At 36.4% G+C, this 23,405-nt stretch overlaps 1 protein-coding gene across 1 annotated transcript in view; it reads left to right on the forward strand.

Annotated features, from left to right (window-relative positions):
• Nucleotides 1-23,405, forward strand: part of LOC120542186 (leucine--tRNA ligase, cytoplasmic-like) — a 71,766-nt gene that overhangs the window by 23,981 nt on the left and 24,380 nt on the right. Inside the window, exons 12-24 of the mRNA XM_039774460.1 lie at nt 268-344; nt 2,356-2,409; nt 5,580-5,720; nt 6,637-6,714; nt 8,216-8,301; nt 12,193-12,258; nt 17,736-17,818; nt 19,153-19,291; nt 20,304-20,516; nt 21,652-21,709; nt 21,825-21,888; nt 22,912-23,095; nt 23,304-23,394. Of these exons, the coding sequence (XP_039630394.1) occupies nt 268-344; nt 2,356-2,409; nt 5,580-5,720; nt 6,637-6,714; nt 8,216-8,301; nt 12,193-12,258; nt 17,736-17,818; nt 19,153-19,291; nt 20,304-20,516; nt 21,652-21,709; nt 21,825-21,888; nt 22,912-23,095; nt 23,304-23,394 (1,334 nt within the window). The remainder of the gene's footprint in view (nt 1-267; nt 345-2,355; nt 2,410-5,579; nt 5,721-6,636; nt 6,715-8,215; nt 8,302-12,192; nt 12,259-17,735; nt 17,819-19,152; nt 19,292-20,303; nt 20,517-21,651; nt 21,710-21,824; nt 21,889-22,911; nt 23,096-23,303; nt 23,395-23,405) is intronic.

The raw sequence follows: 23,405 nt of genomic DNA on the forward strand, positions 1-23,405 counted from the left end.
AAGCAAATAACTCTTAGGTTTAGCACTGTTTTCTCTGTTACAGATTGACTAGTTAATGAAAAAAATGAAATATCAAACTGATTGCTTATTTAATAGTGTCAAATGCAAACTGTTTGTGGAAACTAAACACAGTTCCATGATAATTACAAAACCATCTATAAATCAGATTTTTTACATTTGTGTAAAGTTATTTAAGTTGTAATTATTGTTTTTAAATTATTCCCAGTGGATTTTGTCAAATAAGTTTTTCTTGGTATTTTTTTCTAGGAACAGGAGTGGTCACCAGTGTTCCTTCTGATGCTCCAGATGATATTGCAGCACTTAGAGATTTGAAAAAGAAACAAGTAAGGGCTTTAGTCATCTTGTTGTTCAAAATAAATCTTTACATTTTTCTGCCTGTGCTACTTTGTCAATTACTTACAAAGTATTGGTTACTGTCAGTGATCCATAAATGGAATCTATGTATATGTGTGAATATGTATATGTGCTGGCAGTGTTCAACTGCAATGAGTGGAAAAAAGATTGAGTGCCGTAAAATAAACTATAGTGACATTATTATTGACAAATAATAAATAAAAAAGCAAGCATTGCCTAATTTTCTTTTTTTTATAATGTCATTAAATTTGAATCAAATCCATCAAAGCAGTTTTGAGATTTTGGGGTATTTCTTTTTTTTATATAGTAGGATTTTTTTTTTAACCACTAAATATTGATATATCAAAGTGCCCTTTTTAACTGATACCTTGTGCCCCAGATGTACCATTCTGTCAAATTTCAGCTTTTTGACTAAAAGGGAAAAAGTGTTGTTTTTGGATTAGTGAGTTAGTCAGTTGGCTTCGCCACATATACAGTATATTGTGTGCACATTTGACTGACTCTGGTCAGGTGACATTAAGGAAAAAAGAAGATTAACTGATATTTTTGTTTAATGATTGTTAATATGATGCACCTGAAGGACAGAGCAAAAGCGGTTGTCAAGTTAAGTGAATAGCACCACTGACCAGTAGCATGAATGGATCATTGAAAACCTGGCAGTATCTTGGACAGGAAAAAAATGAGTTGTGATATTGTTGTGAAATGGAAAGTGAAAGTTAAGCAGAGGTCAAGGAACATGCAAAGCTCAATGGTCAAGAAGTGCTGTTTTTTGCTCTTAACTTCTAGCATTCTTAGATGGGTATTGACTCTCATCTTGGTTATCTGTTCTACTCTGTTCATCTCCACCTCCGGCACAGAAAACAGCACTCTCTCAATGCCGCTCATTGATCATGGTGGTGCAAATTCCAAAGGAACACTGAATCTCCCCTTAAACAATCATACTGTGGCGGTCTTAAGCCCACTAACACACAGACAGGTAAAGTGACTTGCTGCTGGTAGCACAGTGTCAGTAGCAGTATCTGAAACCACAGTCCAAAACCTTAACTGCTACATCACAATGCCTATGAATGATATTAGCCCTTGCTTTAAAAAAAATTGCAAAACTACAAATATTGTATACAGAAAAGCTCATAGTTACGTTGTACTACTGATAAATCACATTAACATATGTTGTCTTATGAATATTCCCAGGCCATCCCAGGTAATGCATCTAGTATATCATAAACATGAAATGCCTGTTGCTGGACCACCTCAATTTAATATCTTGTAATTTAAAAGCTTGTTGTTTCCATGGTTAGTAATTAGAACTTTATAGTGTTTGTTGTCTTTAGCTTCCATCAAGACATATTCTGTTATCTGTTATGTATATGTTACAGAGTCTTGGGAATCTATATTAGCAGATTATATTCTATATTAGATGGTCCAGAAATCAGTTTATTGCAGGGCATACTCGCTCGTAAACCCAGACTCATTCATTCTGGACCTGTTTAGGGTTGCCATTCATCCTAACAGAAACGTATATATTTGTGCTAAAAAATTAGGTACTAATAGAAGAACCCAGGAAAATACACTCTACACTGACAATAAATGACAGAGGATTAGAAACCCGTGGTCTAAAGCTGTGAAGCAATAGCACATTTCCACCATATCCCTTGCACAAAGACTAAAGCAAGTACCATATTGTCGTATGCTTGAACATCCAGTAGTCATAGCTTGTTTTAGAAAATACACTCTATGCAGAACTATAGTACAACAACTCATTTTTGGTCACCAAAGTAATCCACCATGCGGAGGCTAAATCAAAATCCTTTTAGTTTGAAGCCTATTACCAAAGCCAGAAAAGTATTCTAATACACAAAATGCCAAGTGCTAACTATATTAAATTGTAATGTTAATTTGACCATAGTTCTTTTTTGTGTTACAAATTTAAAATGTTGCCATTTGGCAATTTAATTATTAAATCAATTTTTCCATTAACAGGCTTTGAGAGAGAAATATGGAATCAAGGATGAAATGGTCCTTCCATTTGAACCAGTGAGTGTTTTCATAAAATATTTGTGCTGCATTTTGTCTAATATGTAATCTGCATTATCATGTTGATTTCAGATTTTTACACAGGTTTTTCTGTCATGTTTTTTTGAAAATAAACTTTATAGTTGGAGTTTATAGTCAGTTTTCATTTGGAATGGGTACATATCAGAATTGACAAGGTCAATAAGTTTTGTCTTATTTAGTTATGAACTGTGAGAAAACTGTTGATGATTTATGCATGGACAGTTATAAAAACATTCTTGCTTTAATGTAGTTATGCTAAGTATAATACTTACATATAATAATCATTTTAAAAATATTTTATTGATCTTTATTAGACATTTGCTAAGCTGAAAGAAGCGTGGCATGTTTTTTTCTGATAAATCTATATTTGCATCACTGGCAGTACAGTGTAAGACAGAATATTTTTACTCGTTTATTTCCATTTAATTGTAAAAAAAGTGTATGTACATAATTGTGCTCTCATCAGGGGCCTCATGTATAATGCCGTGCGTAGAATTCGCACTATAACATGGCGTAAGCACAAAAGCCGAAATGTGCTTACGCACAGAAAAATCCAGATGAAGGAATCTGTGCGTACTCTAACTTCCACGCTCTTCGGCTACATAAATCCCGATCAGCGTGAAAAGTAACGCCGGCACGCTTTATGTAACGCCCAACTCCTCCCAGAATTACGCCTCTTTGAATATGCAAATCAATATAAATCGCCCTTAAGTGCAGCCTTCTGTGAAAAGACAATGGGAAAAACAGGAGAAAATATAAGAATTTCAGCGAATACCAAGTGGAGGCAAAGGAAAAACATACTATTTGTTTAATTAAACTGTGGTATAATCAACAAAAGGAAGTTGATCGAGTGACATAGCGTGTTGGAGAAACTTGAAAGCTCACGTTCACAAAATCGCACAGTGCCAGAAATAAAAAAAAAAGTCGCATATCAAAGTCGCCGTGAAAAGGCGAGTTGTAGCCCTCTGTCTGTCATATGAAAGCTTATTAGGGAACAGAGAAAAAAAAGGCAAACAGTGAGGAAAAAGCACGAAATTTCCACTTTAATCACGTAGTTTATTTTGTCATTAAAATAGAACATCATAAACTTCATCTTAAAATCATTTAATTAACCAGTTTCTCAAATCACATCGTAATTAAAGTATAGCACGTTAAATGCTTTGTTTTATATGTGATCTTCTATGTGCTCTATGTGTGTGAATCAATACGTGCTTCTTAAACCGGCTCTCTACCTCTGACAGGACACCGAATCCATTACATACATGATATTACAGCTCTCTGAGTAACTAAAATACTGAGATGTATATGTGATATTATTTTCATGATGATAGTTAAAGCATATTATTAAACATGGGTTTCACGGCGCAGTGATTGTGTGCTACCTTCGATGAAATTATTTATTGCAGCAGTACTCATGGGCGGCTCTATGTCCAATAAAGAATGTCCAATGTCAATATGGTATCTTATGCACGGTGGATGGCCACGTCCGTTGCGGACACTGCATGGCTGCCTCGTGCTCATGACAGCGTTTAACTTTTGTCGAAATTTGCCGCTGCGTTTTTAGCTGTGTCGTTATTTTCTCTTTCTGCTTTATATTCAATATATATTGGCATGGCCGCCCCTGCAGTCCTTGCTTTTCTTTCTCCAAGTAACCGATCCCCACACAATCAACTCTGCAATAGACGTTAAGCCATCTGTAAGCTTAGAGCGCCGATTCTTCAAAACGTTTAAGGAACATTGAAATATCTTCGTAGTACATGTTTAATTATTCTATCCTTCACGACAGTCCCAGTGAAAAATATAGATTATGTAAATGAAGTTAAAGTTTTATCTGTATAATATAATCAAAATATTTTGCTGCATTTCATCTTACAGATGGTACCGTCTTCATATGTAAATACGCGCTTTATAAAGTGGCGCAGGTTGTGTAATATTATAACTGTAGTGCAAGTTTACAGTGGGGTGGTTGTACTTGTAAGTACAAACAGTTCTACAAGGAGCACTTGATTGAGTGCGTTTAAAGTTCCTTGGGATGAAACTGTTTCTGAACCGCGAGGTCCGTACAGGAAAGGTTTTGAAATGTTTTGCCTTGGCTGAGACAGCGTGTTCTTGAAGCTGTATACCGATAATTCTCTTTCCGATCAGCTGCTGCTGTGATTCCCCACTCAGATACAGTGATATAAATACTCCGAGTGGTGCAGTGAGAGTAATATGGAAAAAGATGATCCACTGTGGCAACTCCTAACGGGAGCAGCTGAAAGAAGAAGGTGCAATTAGAGTAACAACGCTAAAGCAGTAATGGTATTTGGAATACTATGGCTATTCCCTGTACCATTATAGTGTTACAAGTTAATTACAATCCGATTCATTACACTAATAAACAATATGCGGTTAGTTTCAGTGAATTTATAAAGACGTGTCAGGAAAATAAAGAGTAACCACACAGGAATAGTAGCACTGCTTTGACGCTGGGTGCCGCCAGTCTGCAAAACCGAGCGAAGAACTTGCGTACGACAAGGTATGAGGTACCGTGGAAAAGTGCGTGGCTTTACGCCAAGTGTAGGTTTTATACATCGTGATTTGAACGTGGAAAAGTTCTTACGCAACATTTCTGTGCGTACGCAGGGTGCATACATGAGGCCCCAGGTGTTTGATTTTATAACTTCATTATTTAAATAAACTTAAAATTAATCAAAATAAATTAAGTTTTCCCATTTAATTTAAAAATAAATGCATGTTCTCATTTTAAATAATCATAGCTTTGATTGACTACTGATGGTTATTCATTGATAATGTTTTTGTAATTAGAAAAATTAATTTAGTTGGAAAGAATTCACAGAATTTTTGTCACTTTGGAATATTTGTGTGTTAAAGTTATTCTTTTTTTTTTAAACTAATCAATTGCTATGTTTGATTGTTCTGGAACAGAGCACTTTTTACTTCTCAAAGTACCTAAATATCTGCATTACTCTTCAGTTGTGTAACTTTTAAAATAGCAATTTATAAAGTGGCCAGAGCCTTTTATATATGTCTGAGCTACAATTAATTGAAGCCGGTAAGATTTATAAACAGTTTTTTTTTTTTTCCAGAAGGTGTTTATCTTACCATTTAGTACTAAATGTGCAAATAATCTGCAATTATTTGTGTAGGTCCCTATAATTGATATCCCTGGATATGGCCAGCTCTCGGCTCCCCAAGTATGTGATGAACTTAAGATTCAGAGTCAAAATGACAAGGAAAAACTTGCTGAAGCAAAGGAAAAGGTTTATCTTAAAGGATTTTATGAAGGTGTGAGTATCACATATATCAGTACTTCAGTAGCAGTCTCTGTATTTTTCAAGCTGAAGTACAATTTCTTAAAGGTTTCATTTGTTTTACTGTCCTGCAATATAAAAGTTCTCTGCACATGCTTACAAGGTATTTATATTGGTTTTACACAGTGGAAAAAAGTTAGCCTTGTCCTTTGAGGCAAATGATTCTGCTTTAAAAATCAGCTTGCTGATCTTTCTCTGTTGATGGCTTATTTTCGATTTCTAAAATAAAAAAAAGCAGCTGTCAAAATGATATTGTTTTCTGACAAGTTAGTACCTTATTACTTTAAATATTTTCATTACTTGCCAAAAATGCAATGCACCAGCAGTATGTGTTTTAGTCTTACTAATTGATCCATAAGTATACGGTCAGTTCTCATTTGTGGGTATTTTTACAGTTAGATTAGCTAATTTAGTTTGCTTGCCAATTTTAGTACATGCCCAGTGTTCATTTGTCATATTGCCGATTCTCTCATTCTGAACCTTGTAACCTTTCGTTTTGAGTCAATATAATGTAATACTTTAAATGCATGTCAGCAGAGAGTCACTGTTTTAATGAAACCAGGGGTTAAAGCAAGAAAACTGTTTGAATGTAAAACTTTCGACCAGTGTTTTTATAAAAACTATAATAACTGAAACAACTGAAACAATGACAAGCAGTGCTTTATAAGAAGGCAACACTCATCTGATGCAAATACCAAACTTGTTATCCTTTAGCCAGATTACTTAATCCTACTGAAAAGAACAATGAGAATGTCATTATTTTTAATAGCAGCTCATTTGTCTGGGTTAACGTGCGGCACATTTTTAAGGTATTAACATTTTATTCTCCTTTTTTACATAGTTATTCATGCATGTATGAATCAGGTAGTGTAATAATTTCTTATTCCTACAGACAATGCTAGTGGATGGATACAAAGGTCAGAAAGTTCAAGATGTTAAGAAATCAATTCAGAAGAAGATGATTGATTGTGTAAGTTTCAGATAATTAAGTAGTACTTTTTATTTAAAAACCTTTGCTTGGTACTTTTTATTTAAAAACCTTTTGCTTACTTACAGGATAAAATAATAGTTCTGAGAATGAGTATCTTCAGATCCTCCTGACAAATGATGAACATTTATAAAAGTGGGCCCAAAGCTACGTTTCTTTGCTTTAACCGAAGCTTTGTTCTGGGTGTATCTATGTGTGTCTTAACTGTTATGTTTGAGGAATACAAGCAGCCTACACCATAATAAGATTTAATTGTGAGAACATTTGCATTACTGAAATATTTTTCTGTAATAGTCTCAGTTGTTATAGTAAAAGAACCAGGACTGACCATGAAAGATAATCTTTAGATAAAACACAAATATCATCGTGTTTAGCATTTGCACAGCTTTTCCTGATTTTATTTTTCAGCAGGAAAATATTAATGTGTACAAAGTTTCTGTTGAAGAAGCCAAAGATGGTATAGTTTGCATTTGCATTGCTAACCCAACATACAGAGGAAGTCCTGTAATAAATTATTTGGCAAGAGAACTTAAAAATTTTGAAGAAATTTCAGACACCATCAAGAAGACCATTCAGCTATATTCAGTTGTGTAACTAATGTACTCTTCAGTATATTGAGAAGTATTTTTCTCATCTCACTGGTGCTGGCAAAAAAATGCAGTAGCAATATTAACAAAGATTTAACAGTTATTTAGTATCAAAGTGACTGTTGCAGTTCCTCTGTTTCTGTGACTGCTAAATTGCCAATGTTTTTTTTAACCATCTTCATATTCTTCCTGCTTTTGCTGGCCGGTGTCACTGTAGTAACATGCTGGGCTGCATTTCCCAGCCATCACTATCCCCATCATACTTCTCCTGGCCTGGAAAATATTTAGACACTTGCAAGACAACTGAGAGATGTAATTACTCTAGTGCTTACTGAGTTTGAACCACACTGTTCTTCCTTTGGACCATATGTCCCTTTGAAGTTTAGTTGGGTCAATAAATGTGCAGTAGAAAGGACTTGCATACAGACTTTTTTTTATTTTGAAAAGACTGAAAGTATTCCTTCTTTATTTTAAAGTTGCAACATTTTGAACAACATGTTGAAAGTATAACTGTATACCTTAAGTAATGCTTGGAATAAATAATTCCAAATTTACAAAAAAAGGTATTGCAAATAATAGAGTATATATTGTTGTGTTTTTATTGGTTTGCCTTTTTTGGGGGGGGCTATATCTCACACACACTTTGGTTGGCTTCAGGTGTGTTTAATCTCGAGTATAAACATGGTCATCAACTTAGTTTAGTAGTCATTATTGCTTCTTGCTTCTAATGTACGTTTAGTGTTTATTTTTTTTTATATATACATAGGAGTGGAAACTAATGAAAATTTGTAAGATTGTATATGAAAATTTTGGGAACCCTCAAAATGGATGAATAATACCTGGCAAAGGTACATCTTTTAATACATCTGATTGGACATTTTCTTTACACATTTAAGGGGGAAGCCTTGATCTATATGGAGCCCGAGAAACAGGTCATTTCTAGATCTGCAGATGAATGTGTGGTAGCACTCTGTGACCAATGGTAAGCAATATTTTTTGAATGAAATAATTAATGAACTCTATGAAATGTCTAACTTACCTACTTTAAAAACCTATAAATGGACCTAAATTTCAGTTTAACAATTCACTCTCAGTGGCAAGCTTCAGCAAATTTGTTCTAATAATTAGCATGAAATGAGGTAGAAATCAACGTCTTAATTAAAGAAAGAAACTTATCCTCTAACAGGACAAATTTAATAAAACATTTTAGTCAGTAATCAAGCAAGAGAAAAACTGTTTGTTGTGTCATTTAATTGCTCCTTGGTATGGCCTTAGAGGGATCATTCTTTACAGCAGTCTGTTACAATATGGGCAGAATGATCGTCAAAACAAAGAATAAAGGTTCATTTTATAAACTATTGGATTTATATACAGTATCAATCAGTGCATACATTTTACTCTAGTTAGTTCTTGGTTTACACCCAAATGACTTATCTAGAATAAAAGTATTTTATTATCTTCTGGTTCTTATCGGGCAAAGTGGTGGCTCTGAGGCTAGACGTCTGCGCCTGCAATCGTAAGGTTGCCGGTTTGAATCCTGTAAATGCCAGAAGTGACTCCCTTGAGCAAGGCCCTTAACCTGCAATTGCTTCATCCTGGGTATGACATTAATGTGCATCCAGCCCTGCAAGCAGGTCCTCCAATTTATATGGACAACTTGGAGGTTGGTGGCAGGATTGGCACTCTAGCCACTTTTTTTTTTCTTTTCTTTTTCCAGTGTGGTGCTGAGATGTCACCCACTGCACTCAGCTCCCAATCCAGGTGGTTCGTCGTGAGCAGTGCAAGCTTCCAGTTTCTCTGTCTCTCTCTCTTAGAGCCTTTGGGTTGAGCTGCCACCCTTGAAATGTTTGTGTATGTAACAACTGTCCATTCTGGTTGTTCATAGGGCATGTGCAGACTTCTAGGTCATCTTTCAGTACAATATGTTCTTCACTTGACCTTTGTCTGGCTTCATGATATACCTGAACAGGTTTCTGACAGGATTATGCTATTTCTTTAAGATGAATGCTATATTTTTTGTATGGAAAGCATATCTAAACAAACAAACTGTGACCCTGAAGTCTAATTTTTATTCCAAAGAACTCGATGTTTTAGTCCTCCCTGAGTCTGAAAATACCATTTCTGGAATTATGTCTGTGTGTGTGTGTGTGTAATGTGTATATGTGTAAACGCCATAACCTGGGTACGCTTTCACTTGGGTCAACCAAATTTTGCATTCAAGTATTATGTATAAAAAGTGGAATTCCATTTTCAACTTTTGGGCTATTTCCGTTAACCAGAAGTGGTACTTTACCTTTTTATTCATGCAGCTGCAGAGTCATATTTATTATTTCTTTACTTTTATAATAATTGTTCAATATATTATTAATTTGATTTGATTTGTTGTTGATGGCTTTTTAATGTATATAATATAAAAATATAATATTTTTGTTTGCTAATGTCATTCCTTTCTAATGACCTACAGTATATACTCACATTTAAGTTCTCCCACGGATAAGTCGGGGGTTGATTTGACTGTATAATTTCCGGTATTGTATAATGTTGGTAATGTAAGTCGAATGCAGAAAACTAATGCTATTGATTCAAGAGATTATGAAATGCTAACTCCCACCTGAGAGAGTAACCATGGAGCACACTGCCTTTTTTTTATGTATTGTGCCTACGTGACCACATGGTAATACCCAAACTTTTCCAAAGTGACCTCTGCATGGTTTTGTGTTTTTTGTTTCTCACACCCTTATACACCTTTATAGTAAGAGCATCCCTTATCTACGATGGAGCATTAGATTGGAAGAAAACATGAAGCTGGTTTTAAATTAAAGTCATTGAAGTGGCAAAAGAAACAATGCTGCTGCAACAAAATTCATTGTGTCTGAGAAATTGGTGCAAGATTGGAGGAAGCAAGAAGATGTTTAAAAACAAATTAAATAAATAAAGTGTTGTATTTTTGAACAGGCGTATAAGTCTGGTCTGATTTTATGGTCGATTCTTCGGGTTTCAACACCAGACTTATATGCGAGTATATACAGTAACTTTTTTTTTCTCTAAACTGCTGCAAATGCAGTTAATGAGTAACAATCAAAAATGCTGCAATTGTTTTGAAACATATCTGATAACTGTAATTAAGTAGTAGTTTGTTTTTGATTTTTTTTTTTTCTCATGCCAACTGATTCCTACTTCTGTAGTAATAGTTTAATCTTGATTGCCTGTTTTATCCAGTCTTTTGGTATTCTATTTTTTTTTTTCCAAAAAGATTTAAGTAATTTTATTGTTTTTTTTTTGTATAAAATGTAAATGCAATGATTTGCAAATCTCATAAACCCATATTTTATTCATAATAGAACACAGAAAACATATCAAATATTTAAACTGAGAAAGTGTACCATTTAAGAATATAATAAGGTTCAATTTGAATGGCAGCAACAAAGTTGGGACAGGACCATGTTTACAACTGTGTAGAACACCCTTTTCTTTTACCAACAATTTGTAAATGTCTGGGAACAGAGGAGACCAGTTGCTGGACTTTTGGGAGAGGAATGTTTTCCCATTCTTGTCTCATACAGGATTCTAGCTGCTCAACATTCCTGGGTCATCTTTATTGTATTTTTCATTTCATGATGCGCCAAATGTTTTGAACTGGTGAAAGGTCTGGACTACAGGCAGACCAGTTCAGCAGCTAGACTCTTCTACTACGGAGCCATGCTGTTGTAATAGATGCAGTATGCGTTTTATCATTGTAATACTGAAATATGCAAGCATTTCCAGAAAAAGATGATGTGTGGATGGGAGCATGTATTGCTTTTAAACCTGTATTTACGTTTCACCATTGATGGTGCCTTTCCAGATGTGCAGACTGCCAATTCCATGGGCACTAATGCAGCCCCGTACCATCAGTGATACAGGCTTTTGAATTGATAACAAGAAGGATGGTTCCTCTGATCTTTAGTCCAGAGGATGCAATGTTCAGGTTTTCCAAAAAGAATTTCAAATTTCGATTTGTCTGACCACAGAACAGTTTTCCACTTTGCCTCAGTTCATTTTAAATGAGCTTTGGTCAAGAGAAAATGGCTGCTTTTCTGGATAAAGTTCACATATGGCTTCTTCTTTGCATGATAGATCTTTTACCTGCATTTGTTGATGGCATAGTGAACTATGTTCACAGACAATGATTTCTGAAAGTGTTCCTGAGCCCATTCATTGATTTCAATGACAGGCTCATGTCTGTTTTTAATGCAGTGCGGCCTGAGGGTCCAAAGATCATGGGCATCCAGTATTAATTTTCAGCCTTCCCTTGTGCACAGAGATTTGTCCAGATTCTCTGAATCATTTGATGATATTATGTACTGTAGATGGTAAGATATTCAAAGTCTTCACAATTGTATTTTGAGGAATGTTATTTTGAAATTGTTCCACTACTTGTAGATAGTATTTTGCAGATTGGTGAACCTCTGTCTATCTTTATTTGTGAGAGACTTAGCTTCTCTAAGGTGTACTTTTTATAACCAATCCTATTACTATCCTGTTGCCAGTTAACCTAATTAGTAGCAAAATGTTCCTCCAGCAGTTTCTTTTTAGTACCACTTACTTTTACAGCTTTTTGTTGCAACCATCCCAACTTCTTTGAGACATGTTGTTGCCATCAAATTCAAAATGAGGTAATATTTTTCATGAAAAAGTATCTCTCTTTCATCATTTTGATATGTTTTCTATATTCTATTGTGAACAAAATAATTGATGAGATTTGAAAATCTTTCTATTCTGTCCCAACTTTTTTGGAATTAGGGTTGTAAATTGTAGCAGTTTAAAAGTATTTGGTATCCCAAAAGTAAGTACACCAATTGTAGAATGTGTATTTTATGAATTGTCTTAACAGGTATTTGGATTATGGAGACAATAACTGGAAAGAGGGAGCCTCCGTGTGCTTGAAATCTCTTGAAACGTAAGGCGATTTTCCTAATCTTTAAATTGTATAAAAAAAAACTATTTTTTAATCTGCAATGTAGTGAGTTTTTATGAAAGTATAATAAAACTTCTCAAGGTGCATTTTTAAGAATAATACATTTCAAAAATGTAATTAATAGCAGTATTTGTTCAGAAATTGTTTATTCAAAATTTTATTGGAAATGGCCACTATTAGTATAAGGTTTAGTTAAAATGAATGTTGGATGGCAGTGCATAATGTTAGCCTCTTACTTTCCTGGTAATGATTATGGTTAATTAAATACAGTAATTGAGCACTTGTGGTGAGAAGTTACCTGAAAGCAAAATTTGAATGCTGTATCAGTTCAGCTTTTATAAAAAAATATATATATAATGTAGTAATCTTCTGAGTATGTAAAGTAGAAGAAAGAAGAGGGAGACAGTGAGGGCAGAGCCAAGGATCAAATGGTGGAAGTTGAAAAAGGAAGAGTGAAAGGTTGAGTTTAGGGAGGAGGTGAGACAGGCACTGGGTGGCATGGCAGTGAAGAGTTACCAGACAGCTGGGAAACTACAACAGATGTAGTAAGGGTGACAGCAAGAAGGGTGCTTGGCGTGACATCTGGAAAGAGGAAGGAGGAAAAGGAAACCTGATGGTGGAATGAGAAAATACAGGAGCGTATACAGAGGAAGAGGATGGCAAAGAAGAAGTGGGATAGATAGATACTTTATTAATCCCAAGGGGAAATTCACATAATCCAGCAGCAGTATACTGATACAAAGAAACAGTATTAAATTAAATAGTAATAAAAATGAAAAAAAAAAAAATTAAAATAAAATTAATGTTAGCATTTACTCCCCCGGGTGGAATTGAAGAGTCGCATAGTGTGGGGGAGGAACGATCTCTTTAGTCTGTCAGTGGAGCAGGACAGTGACAAAAGTCTGTCACTGAAGCTACTCCTCTGTCTGGAGATGACACTGTTAAGTGGATGCAGTGGATTATTCATGATTGACAGGAGTTTGCTTAGTGCCTGTCGCTCTGCCACAGATGTTAAACTGTCCAACTTTAATCCTACAATAGAGCCTGCCTTCTTAACAAGTTTGTCCAGGTGTGAGGCGTCTTTCATCTTTATGCTGCCACCCCAGCACACCACCGCGTAGAAGAGGGCGCTCACCACAACCGTCTGGTAGAACATCTGCAGCATTTTACTGCAGATGTTGAAGGATGCCAACCTTCCCAGAAAGTATAGTCTGCTCTGACCTTTCTTACATAGAGCATCAGTATTGGCAGTCCAGTCCAATTTGTCATCCAGCTGCACTCCCAGATATTTAAAGGTCTGCACCCTCTGCACACAGTCACCTCTGATGATCACAGGGTCCAAGAGGGGCCTAGGCCTCCTAAAATCCACCACCAGCTCCTTGGTCTTGTTGGTGTTAAGGTGTAAGTGGTTTGAGTCGCACCATTTAACAAAGTCTTTGATTAACTTTCTGTACTCCTCCTCCTGCCCACACCTGATGCAGCCCACAATAGCAGTGTCATCAGTGAACTTTTGCACGTGGCAGGACTTCGAGGCATATTGGAAGTCTGATGTATATAGATTGAACAGGACCGGAGAAAGTACAGTCCCCTGCGGCACCCCTGTATTGCTGAACACAATGTCAAACCTGCAGTTCCCAAGACGCACATATTGAGGTCTATCTGTAAGATAGTCCACGATCCATGCCACCAGGTGTGAGTCTACTCCCATCTCAGTCAGCTTGTCTCTAAGGAGCAGAGGTTGGATGGTGTTGAAGGCGCTAGAGAAGTACAAAAACATAATTCTTACAGCACCACTGCCTCTGTCCAGGTGGGAGAGGGATCGGTGTAGCATATAGATGATGGCATCCTCCGCTCCCACCTTCTCCTGGTATGCGAACTGCAGAGGGTCGAGGGCGTGACGGACCTGTGGATAGACAGAGATGCAGAAAGTAGACAAGATTACAAAGAGATGAGGTGGCGAAGGCTAAAGAAAAGGCGTATTATAATGAGTTGTATGAGAGGTTGGACACTAAGGAGGGAGAAAAGAACCTGTACCAATTGGCTAGACAGAGGGACCAAGCTGGGAAAGATGTGCAGCAGGTTAGGGTGATAAAGGATAAAGATGGAAACGTACTCACAAGCAAGGAGAGTGTGTTGAGCAGATGGAAAGAGTACTTTGAGAGGCTGATGAATGAAGAGAATGAGAGAGTGAAGAGGTTGAATGATGTGGAGATAGTGAATCAGGAAGTGCAACGGATTAACAAGGAGGAAGTAAGTGCAGTTTTGAAGAGTGTGAAAAATGGAAAGGCCATTGATCCAGATGACATACCTATGGAGGCATGGAGGTGTTTAGGAGAGATGGCAGTGGAGTTTTTAACCAGCTTGTTTAATAGAATCTTGGAATGTGAGAGGATGCCTGAGGAGTGGAGAAGAAGTGTACTGGTGCCGATATTTAGGAATAAGGGGGATGTGCAGGACTGCAGTAACTACAGGGAAATAAAATTGATGAGCCACAGCATAAAGGTATGGGAAAGAGTAGTGGATGCTAGGTTAAGAAGTGAGATGATGATTAGTGAGCAGCAGTATGGTTTCATGCCAAGAAAGAGCACCACAGATGCAGTGTTTACTGTGAGGATGTTGATGGTGTCAGAGATGGCCGGGGTGGCAACCCGGCCGGGACGCCCAGGAGGACCAGAGGAGGGCTTGCGCCTTCCCCAGACCATCTGGGGGCGACCGCCCTGGTTCCTTTGGGGGCCACGGGTACAGAACTTTGAAGCTCCACCCTGTAGGGGCCCATGGTCACCGCCAGGGGGCGCCGCCATGCCTTTGGAACCCTGGACCTCAGCACTTCCGCCACACCAGGAATTGCTGGGGAGAAGAGGAGCAGGGACACCCGGAGTGCTTCCAGGGATGCAGCCGGCACTTCCGCCACACGGGGGTGTGTCTGTGGAAGATTGCCGGAACCCACCTGGAGCACATCCGGGTGATGATAAAAGGGGCCGCCTCCTTTCATTCAGTGCGAGAGTCGGGAGTGGAGTGGACTGAGCTGGAGAAGAGAGAAGGTGGCGGTCTGAAGAAAGGCATTGTGTGACCAGGATTTTGGGGGTTTGTGGTGCACCTTGAACTGTGTAAATAGTGTAAATCAACATGTGTGTGGGTGACATGAATGTGTCTGCCTGTCTTTGTCCGGGCCAGCCTCCACAATGGAGAAGTTTAGAGAAGACCAGAAGGAGTTGCATTGTGTCTTTGTGGACCTGGATAAAGCATATGACAGGGTGCCTCGAGAGGAGCTCTGGTATTGTATGAGGAAGTTAGGAGTGGCAGAGAAGTATGTAAGAGTTGTACAGGATATGTACAAGGGATGTGTGACAGTGGTGAGGTCTGCGGTAGGAGCGATGGATGCATTCAATGTGGAGGTGGGATTACATCAGGGATCAGCTCTGAGCCCCTTGTTATTTGCAATGATGATGGACAGGTTGACAGACGAGATTAGACAGGAATCCCCGTGGACTATGATGTTTGCTGATGACATTGTGATCTGTAGCGATAGTAGGGAGCAGGTTGAGGAGACCCTGGAGAGGTGTAGATATGCTCTAGAGAGGAGAGGAATGAAGGTCAGTAGAAACAAGACATAATACATGTGTGTAAATGAGAGGGAGGTCGGTGGAATGGTGAGGATGCAGGGAGTAGAGCTGGCGAAGGTGGATGAGAGTGAAGAAGAGAGTGCAGGCAGGGTGGAATGGATGGAGAAGAGTGTCAGGAGTAATTTGTGACAGACGGGTATCGGCAAGCATGAAAGTGAAGGTCTACAGGACGGTAGTGAGACCAGCTATGTTCTATGGGTTGGAGACGGTGGCACTGACCAGAAAGCAGGAGACGGAGCTGGAGGTGGCAGAGTTAAAGATGCTAAGATTTGCATTGGGTGTGATGAGGATGGATAGGATTAGAAATGAGTACATTAGTGGGTCAGCTCAAGTTAGACGGTTGGGAGACAAAGTCAGAGAGGCGAGATTGCCTTGGTTTGGACATGTGCAGAGAAGAAATGCTGGGTATATTGGGAGAAGGATGCTAAGGATAGAGATGCCACGGAAGAGGAAAAGAGGAAGGCCTAAGTGAAGGTTTATGTATGTGGTGAGAGAGGACATGCATGTAACAGAACAAGATACAGAGGACAGAAAGATATGGAAGAAGATGATCCGCTGTGGCGACCCCTAATGGGAGCAGCCGAAAGAAGTATAATAATGGACAAAAATAATGTAATAAGCAATAAATGTACAAATAACCAATGTGAATCTCATTTAAGCATCCATAACAGTAATCATGTACAACATTAAACAAACCACTGCCCCTTTATCAAGGAGTCTTATTTGCCATATTTGTGAAAAATGAAAACCTGTTTACTGGTCTTGCATATTGTTCAATAACACAATTAATGAAACTGAATGTCCTCACTGTTGAATAAAAACAAGATGAAAGAAATGCCTCAGTTATTGTTTGCACTTGCCATAGTTCCTTTATTGCAGGTTTGGCTGTTAACTTTCTTATAAAGCAGATTAATTTTGGCTACTTTTTCGTGGTTTCCATTGTATATGAGTGGTTTCCTTCATTATAATGATGTTGCACCCCGGCATAAATGAAGAGAGTTTTCCTCTTTCTAGGATACAACAAGGTAATGGGATACATGCACATAACTCTCTAGCTCCTCTTTTCTATTTGTTGTTTTGACTCTCATGCTCTGTTTGATTTCATTTCATTGAGTAATAGATACAAGTTGGCTTAGTAGTATCAAACATCGACAAATTAGTTTTAGAAAGGTGTCCCATAATCCTTTTTCCTATATCGTAGGTAATATGGTGACAGATAGAAGGAGTGAGTCAGCAGCACTAACTTGAGTCCTGTGATCAGATTGCTGCTTAGAGAGTACCTGTTTGGAAGTTACACATTTTCTTTCTGTTTAGAGGTTACACATTTCTTTCTGATTGGACGTTACACATTTCTTTCATTATCTATGTAGGTTTTTCTTCAGGCTCTACAGTTGTCCTCTCTTGTCTCAAAGACATGTATGATAGGTTAATTGGTGACTCTAAATTGGCTCAGTATGTGATGAACTGCTGCTGATAAAATACACATTCATAAAGTACACAAACATCTTAATAAAATACTTGTGTGGTAGTGTTACAAAGTGTTTGCTAAATGTTAGTAAAGATTAACAAATCTATAGAATTCCATGGATGGCTTTATTGAGAATTTTGATTATTACCTGTTCAGTTGGTAAAACAATTAGTTATGTAACTGTTTGTAAAATTTTCAGCTACAGAAGTTCAGTGTAAAATTTTCAGTTACAAAAGTTCAGTGTGGTGAGCTTACTTTTTATGTATTTTGTAGTAATCTTTTTCATAAATGATAAACTGATGAGTTAATGTCGGCATAATGTAGCACACTTTCTGTTTTTCACAATGTAAATAAAATTATATCCATAGATACTGTGAAGAGACCAGAAAAAATTTTGAAGCCACACTGGCTTGGTTGAAAGAGCATGCTTGTTCCAGAACATACGGCTTAGGTGAGAATCATGCTTTGAATTCTTAAGGGTGCTTCTATAAAGCATTTTCTCTTTAGCTTTTTTAAGGTTAGTATTCATGACCTGCTTATCCAAGCATTCATAAAATGATTTGTCTAGCCCATCTAATAAATTTAATATATAGACCATGATAGGAAGGGCAAGTACAAAGGCAGCTTGTAAAAAACATGAAGCACAAAATTGTGAAGGAACTTTGAAGCAAAACATGCTCACATTAATTGATGGCTATCAATAAGGTGTAAAAAAGAGGGCTACCGAACTAAATGTATGCAGCCAGATGTCGCAAATCTTTGGAGCAGTCAAATAAATCAACCCTTTTCTAAGGTTCTCCCCTTATTCTTGAAAAATTGTATGTCCTGTTGTAGTAATTTATGCAGGTATTGCTCTCTGTTACCACTCTTATCAGTACAGCATAACAGAAAAGATCTGAGCAATAAAATGTTCTGTGAATGTGAACCTTCTAGATTTTATACAGCACTAGTCATTTGTCTGTTCCCTTGCTACTGTGTCTAGATAGCTTTATTTGATCATGTGTGCACCTTAGAAAAGATTGTTTCAACTGCAACATGTAGCTCTTAGACAGACAATGAATCGGCAAATCATTTCAGCTAAAAAAGTCCATGTTAAAATTATGTAACTTTCTGCAAAATGCCACAGCTGTCAGTAACATTGTTGGCTTGTTTTGATAGACAATTTTATGGTTTGCGTCCTCTGAACTAGTCTGTTTTCTTTGCTGTGTACTCTTTGTCGGTCTGATGTGCTTAATTTGTTGTTTACAGTGCAGTAACCTAATATACTGTATAATCTAAATGGCTGTCTAGAACCACCTTCTAGCTCATTATAAAGTAGATGTCATTTGAGTAAGTGATGTTAATGTGGATGAAATATACAGTATGCATGTATGTTCTAATCATATACATGTAGTAGACAGTTCAAATATATGACAAAATTTAATTACATATCAAGTGTGAATCATTGTATTTAAACCTATGATAGAGCTTTCATTTGAATTAATTCTTGTTGATTCAGGTTAACATTTTACTGAAAAAGCAGGATTATACCTGATACATAAAGTATTTCTCAATGTATTCCCTTACAGCTTGTTTAAAAATAGTAAGCTATTTTGAGATGATCTTTAGAGGAGTATGAATATCACATGAATAGACACATCTGTTATAAAAGGCAATGAACCATACCCAAGATCTGGAGCACTTTTTCTTTTGCAAATTACATTTATTCACTTGCACCTCTAGTGTATTTGTATTCACAGAAAATTGAAATGTGGCATGAAAACTTTTCTTTTATTCTTGTCATAGGAACTCGTCTGCCATGGGATGAACAGTGGTTAATAGAGTCTCTGTCAGATTCTACCATATATATGGCTTTCTACACTGTAGCTCACCTTCTTCAGGGAGGCACTTTGAATGGACAGGGATCGTCTCCACTTGGAATCAAGTATGGTTTATACAGAGCAAGCTCTGAAAGGCATTAATGAATTTTTCAATGGTTTAAAGACTTTAAGCACCATGTTCATTTGTGAATTCTAATTAGAAAATCTGGTTTTTTTTCATTTTTCCATTTAATTCAAGTCCTCCATGTGTACTTCTGTTTGATAATAATATATATATTTATTGACATTTTAGTAGTTGCCATGAGTGCCCAAGACAAATATTGTAGTATAGGCATCTATGTTAAATCATGAGTTTTATTCATTTGATTGCCTTTTTTCTCCTGCTTTAGACTGTTAAATTCAAAACTCTAAATTAAGTCAACTATAAAATTGTTTTGAGGTTTTTGTGATATTGACTTGTAACATGTGGAGTACACTTTTTTTGTACATACTACTTGTTAATTAAATTGCAAAATATTTTTTTATAGAAATAATGTAGTCTTAGCAAATTTTAACATGTTAGTATAAATTATAGAAATATAAACTATGGAGATTTTCTTCCATACTTAGATCAATATCTCACTTTCACTGTAAGACAGCAATATTTAATTTTAAATGTTTAGAACACCTTAAACATAGCTACATCATTAAGAATATATAGTACATCTAGTAATGCATATTAGTGCAGTACTTTCCGGTAAACTAATATTAATTATTTTATGGATAGAAATAAATAGTTCCCTGCTATCAGTCACCTGTCAACCATGCACCTTACAGCTATAAATGGGAAAAGCAGGGGGCCTATTATTCACATGGTCTCATCCTGCACCATATTGAGAATAACTGAGAAGCAAATGCTTAAAGGCCACTGGTCATGTTTCAACAGGAAAGGATAGTTAGGTGATATTTGGGGGGAAAATACTATACTAATTTTTCTTAACTTTATCATATTGTAATTGTTCTTTTAATACAATTTTTGATGAAGAGGTTGACATGTTCTCCAATTTTTTTTTTTTTTTTGCATATTGCAGTGTTAGTTATTGGTTGACATTTTTCCACCTGTAATTTTCTATACAGGCCAGACCAAATGACTAAAGAAGTATGGGATTATGTATTCTTTAAAAACTTCCCCTTTCCCAACACATCCATTCCTAAGGAGAGTCTACAGCAATTAAGGCGGGAATTTGAGTACTGGTATCCTGTGGATGTTCGTGCATCTGGCAAAGATCTTGTTCCAAATCACTTGACCTATTATCTCTATAATCATGTGGCTATGTGGCCTAATGACAGGTGAGTGGTTTTTAAAACTTTACTCTCAAAGTGTTTGGATTATTTCATCACTGTGAAAGTGTTTATTTTATTTATTCCTTGTTTTGTTTTGCAGTGGGGGTGTTCTATCCTTAGTTTTTATGCTGCTTTGAGCTTTGTTTTTATTTTTAGCTGGATTTTTTTTGTTTAACCACCTTGGTATTATCCCCAAGCATCTCTTGGGCTCAGAATTCTGTGTAAATACAGTTAAACCTGTGCATCTCTTGGGTTAAACTGTTATGACCTGATGTAAAATGTCAAGCCTGAATAATGCTTGGGACGGTATTTTGTTACCATCTAGTGGATAAAATAACATCATGCTGTTTTTTTATATATATATATATATATATATATATATATATATATATATATATATAAACATGACTACTGTACTTCTGCGCTTTTTGTCACACTATCTTCACACATCAATATTCATGAGTGGGATGGAGCCTTCAATCAAAACACACTGTAGCATGTAAATAATTAGCTATCAAATCAGTTTTAGAACCAAATGAAACTGAATGACATTGATAATGAAACTGATGCATATGGTACTATATGATCAACACTCGTGTGTTATGCCTGCTGACTTTAATCGTGTAACACTGCAGCAGGGTGTAGTATGTACATAGCAAAAAAGAAAAATGATTGCGATCAAGTTCAAGGATAAGAAAGGCATCAGCCTTTTAAGCACTGTTCATAACTGTTCACAACTGTTGATGTGCATATCAGGGGATATGTTTAAGTCACTAAGCCTTGTGCTGTGGTATCCTACAATATCACAGTGGTCATGTCCATCTCGCGGATCAGGCACTGACATTCCTCCCTCTCAAGTATGTTTCTACTCTCCCAATTTTGACATCTACATCTGTGCAGTAAGCTAGACATTCCTTTCCTACTGTGTTTATGTGGACGTTTTGGTACTTACAAGTTTCTATTACCTATAATGACATTGTTTTCCTGCTTGTTTGGAGTGGAGATTTAATGTTAAGGAAGCTAATAAGTGTTTGCTTACTGGCAGTATGTACTTTAAATATGTTTCAGAAAGACTCATATATGTAACAAATTAATAATGGTGTAAGTAAAAAGTTAAGGAATTTATTTATTTGTTCACTAGTGGAAAATGGCCTTTGTCAGTACGCGCTAATGGACATCTCCTCTTAAACTCTGAGAAGGTAAATAATTTTTTCCCATTTTTTCTGGATAACTTCATCAGAGTTATCTTTATCGAAAACAATCATGTTTGCAAGATCATTATTTGCTGCAATAACCTTTTACTTTTCTCTGTAGATGTCAAAGTCTACTGGAAATTTTCTCACTCTGAGTGAAGCTGTTGACAAGTTTTCAGCTGATGGTAGGCTGTTACATTTATTTCTGTGCAGCAGCATAACCTATGATTAAATTTTACTTTTGAACCTGTTTTATCTTTTCCGTTTTCTAGGTGAAGCAGGTTAATTTAGTTTACCAGATTAGATTAGAGGCTAATTCTGCTTTAAACTGAAGTCTTTATTTGATTACCCTTGCTTGGTGTTTTGCTATTGTACTATATTTATATTATACTTGGTTTGTACGTTCATATGAATTCTTTGCCTAAGCCTCCTGTTTATTATAAATCTTAAAATTTCACTGAAATTCATTTTAAAACCAATTTTCATTAAGCAAGTACAGATAGAAAACTGTGACCAGTATGTGTATTGACTCTGTTAGTTACAGTAAATACATTTTTTTATGAAATATATTTAGGTAGAATAAAGTTCCTAGAGAAAAAAAGTTCCATGTTTAGGGTACTTTGCTGAAAGTACTGTTCTAGTACAAATGGAAAACACAACTACAGGGGCATTTTTAATTCTCATCAGAAGTGCAATAGTTTGAAGGATTAATTTAATTAAACATGAAAGCCAATAAAATGCATAAACTAGTTTCTGATAAACAGTTTGCAGTAGGAACCTGAAGCCGCTATTTCCCTTGAGAATGACAACTGAGCACAGGTTGTGCGGAATCTTTGCTTTCTTATGTTTGTGTTAGTGTGTTAGTTAGTCAAAGGACATAAAATTCACTTATGACTTATATCAGAGATACCTTGCTACATTTATTCATATTAAACTGACCCTGGATGTTAATATAGTAGAACATTTTTATGTGTTAGTTCATTTCTCGCCAACAACTGCAGTAATTTAGTATAAAACACCATTCACATCTTCACTTTTATCTATTAATTTTTTAAATCTCTGTATGGAGGAGTTCAGAATTTTCAGAAATTTTAGTTGCATATCTGTCTGGATTGTAATGTCATTTTAAATGAAAAGACTAGAAGAAAAATATGCTTGGACTCCATATTAAAGTTTTTTATTTCCCCTCTCTCTTTCTCTGTTTTAAGGGATGCGACTAGCTCTTGCTGATGCTGGAGACACTGTGGAGGATGCTAATTTTGTTGAGACAATGGCGGATGCGGGAATTCTTCGTCTTTATACTTGGATAGAGTGGGTGAAAGAAATGATTACCAGCCAAGACACTCTGAGAAGTGGCCCTGCTGACTCTTTTAATGACAGAGTCTTTGCTAGGTGTGTAGGGTGATTATTATATTTTTGATTCTGAAGCATTTATGAAGCACATTTACATGTTTTTGTGTTTGGTGGCTGGATAATTAATGTTTTTTGAGGTGAGATGGGTTGTCTCCCTATCTAGTGAAATGCTAATGGCCTTCAAAGTGATGTCATTACTTTTATTCTGTTGTTGTGGCCCACTAACATTATTATCTTCCTGTTTCAGTGAAATGAATGCTGGCATAATAAAAACCGAGCAGCATTACCAGAAGATGATGTATAAAGAAGCTCTGAAAACTGGATTCTTTGAATTTCAGGTATGTTTTTC

The sequence above is a fragment of the Polypterus senegalus genome, chromosome 13 (genome assembly GCF_016835505.1).
Source record: "Polypterus senegalus isolate Bchr_013 chromosome 13, ASM1683550v1, whole genome shotgun sequence".
In the NCBI taxonomy this organism is placed as follows: Eukaryota; Metazoa; Chordata; class Cladistia; order Polypteriformes; family Polypteridae; genus Polypterus; species Polypterus senegalus.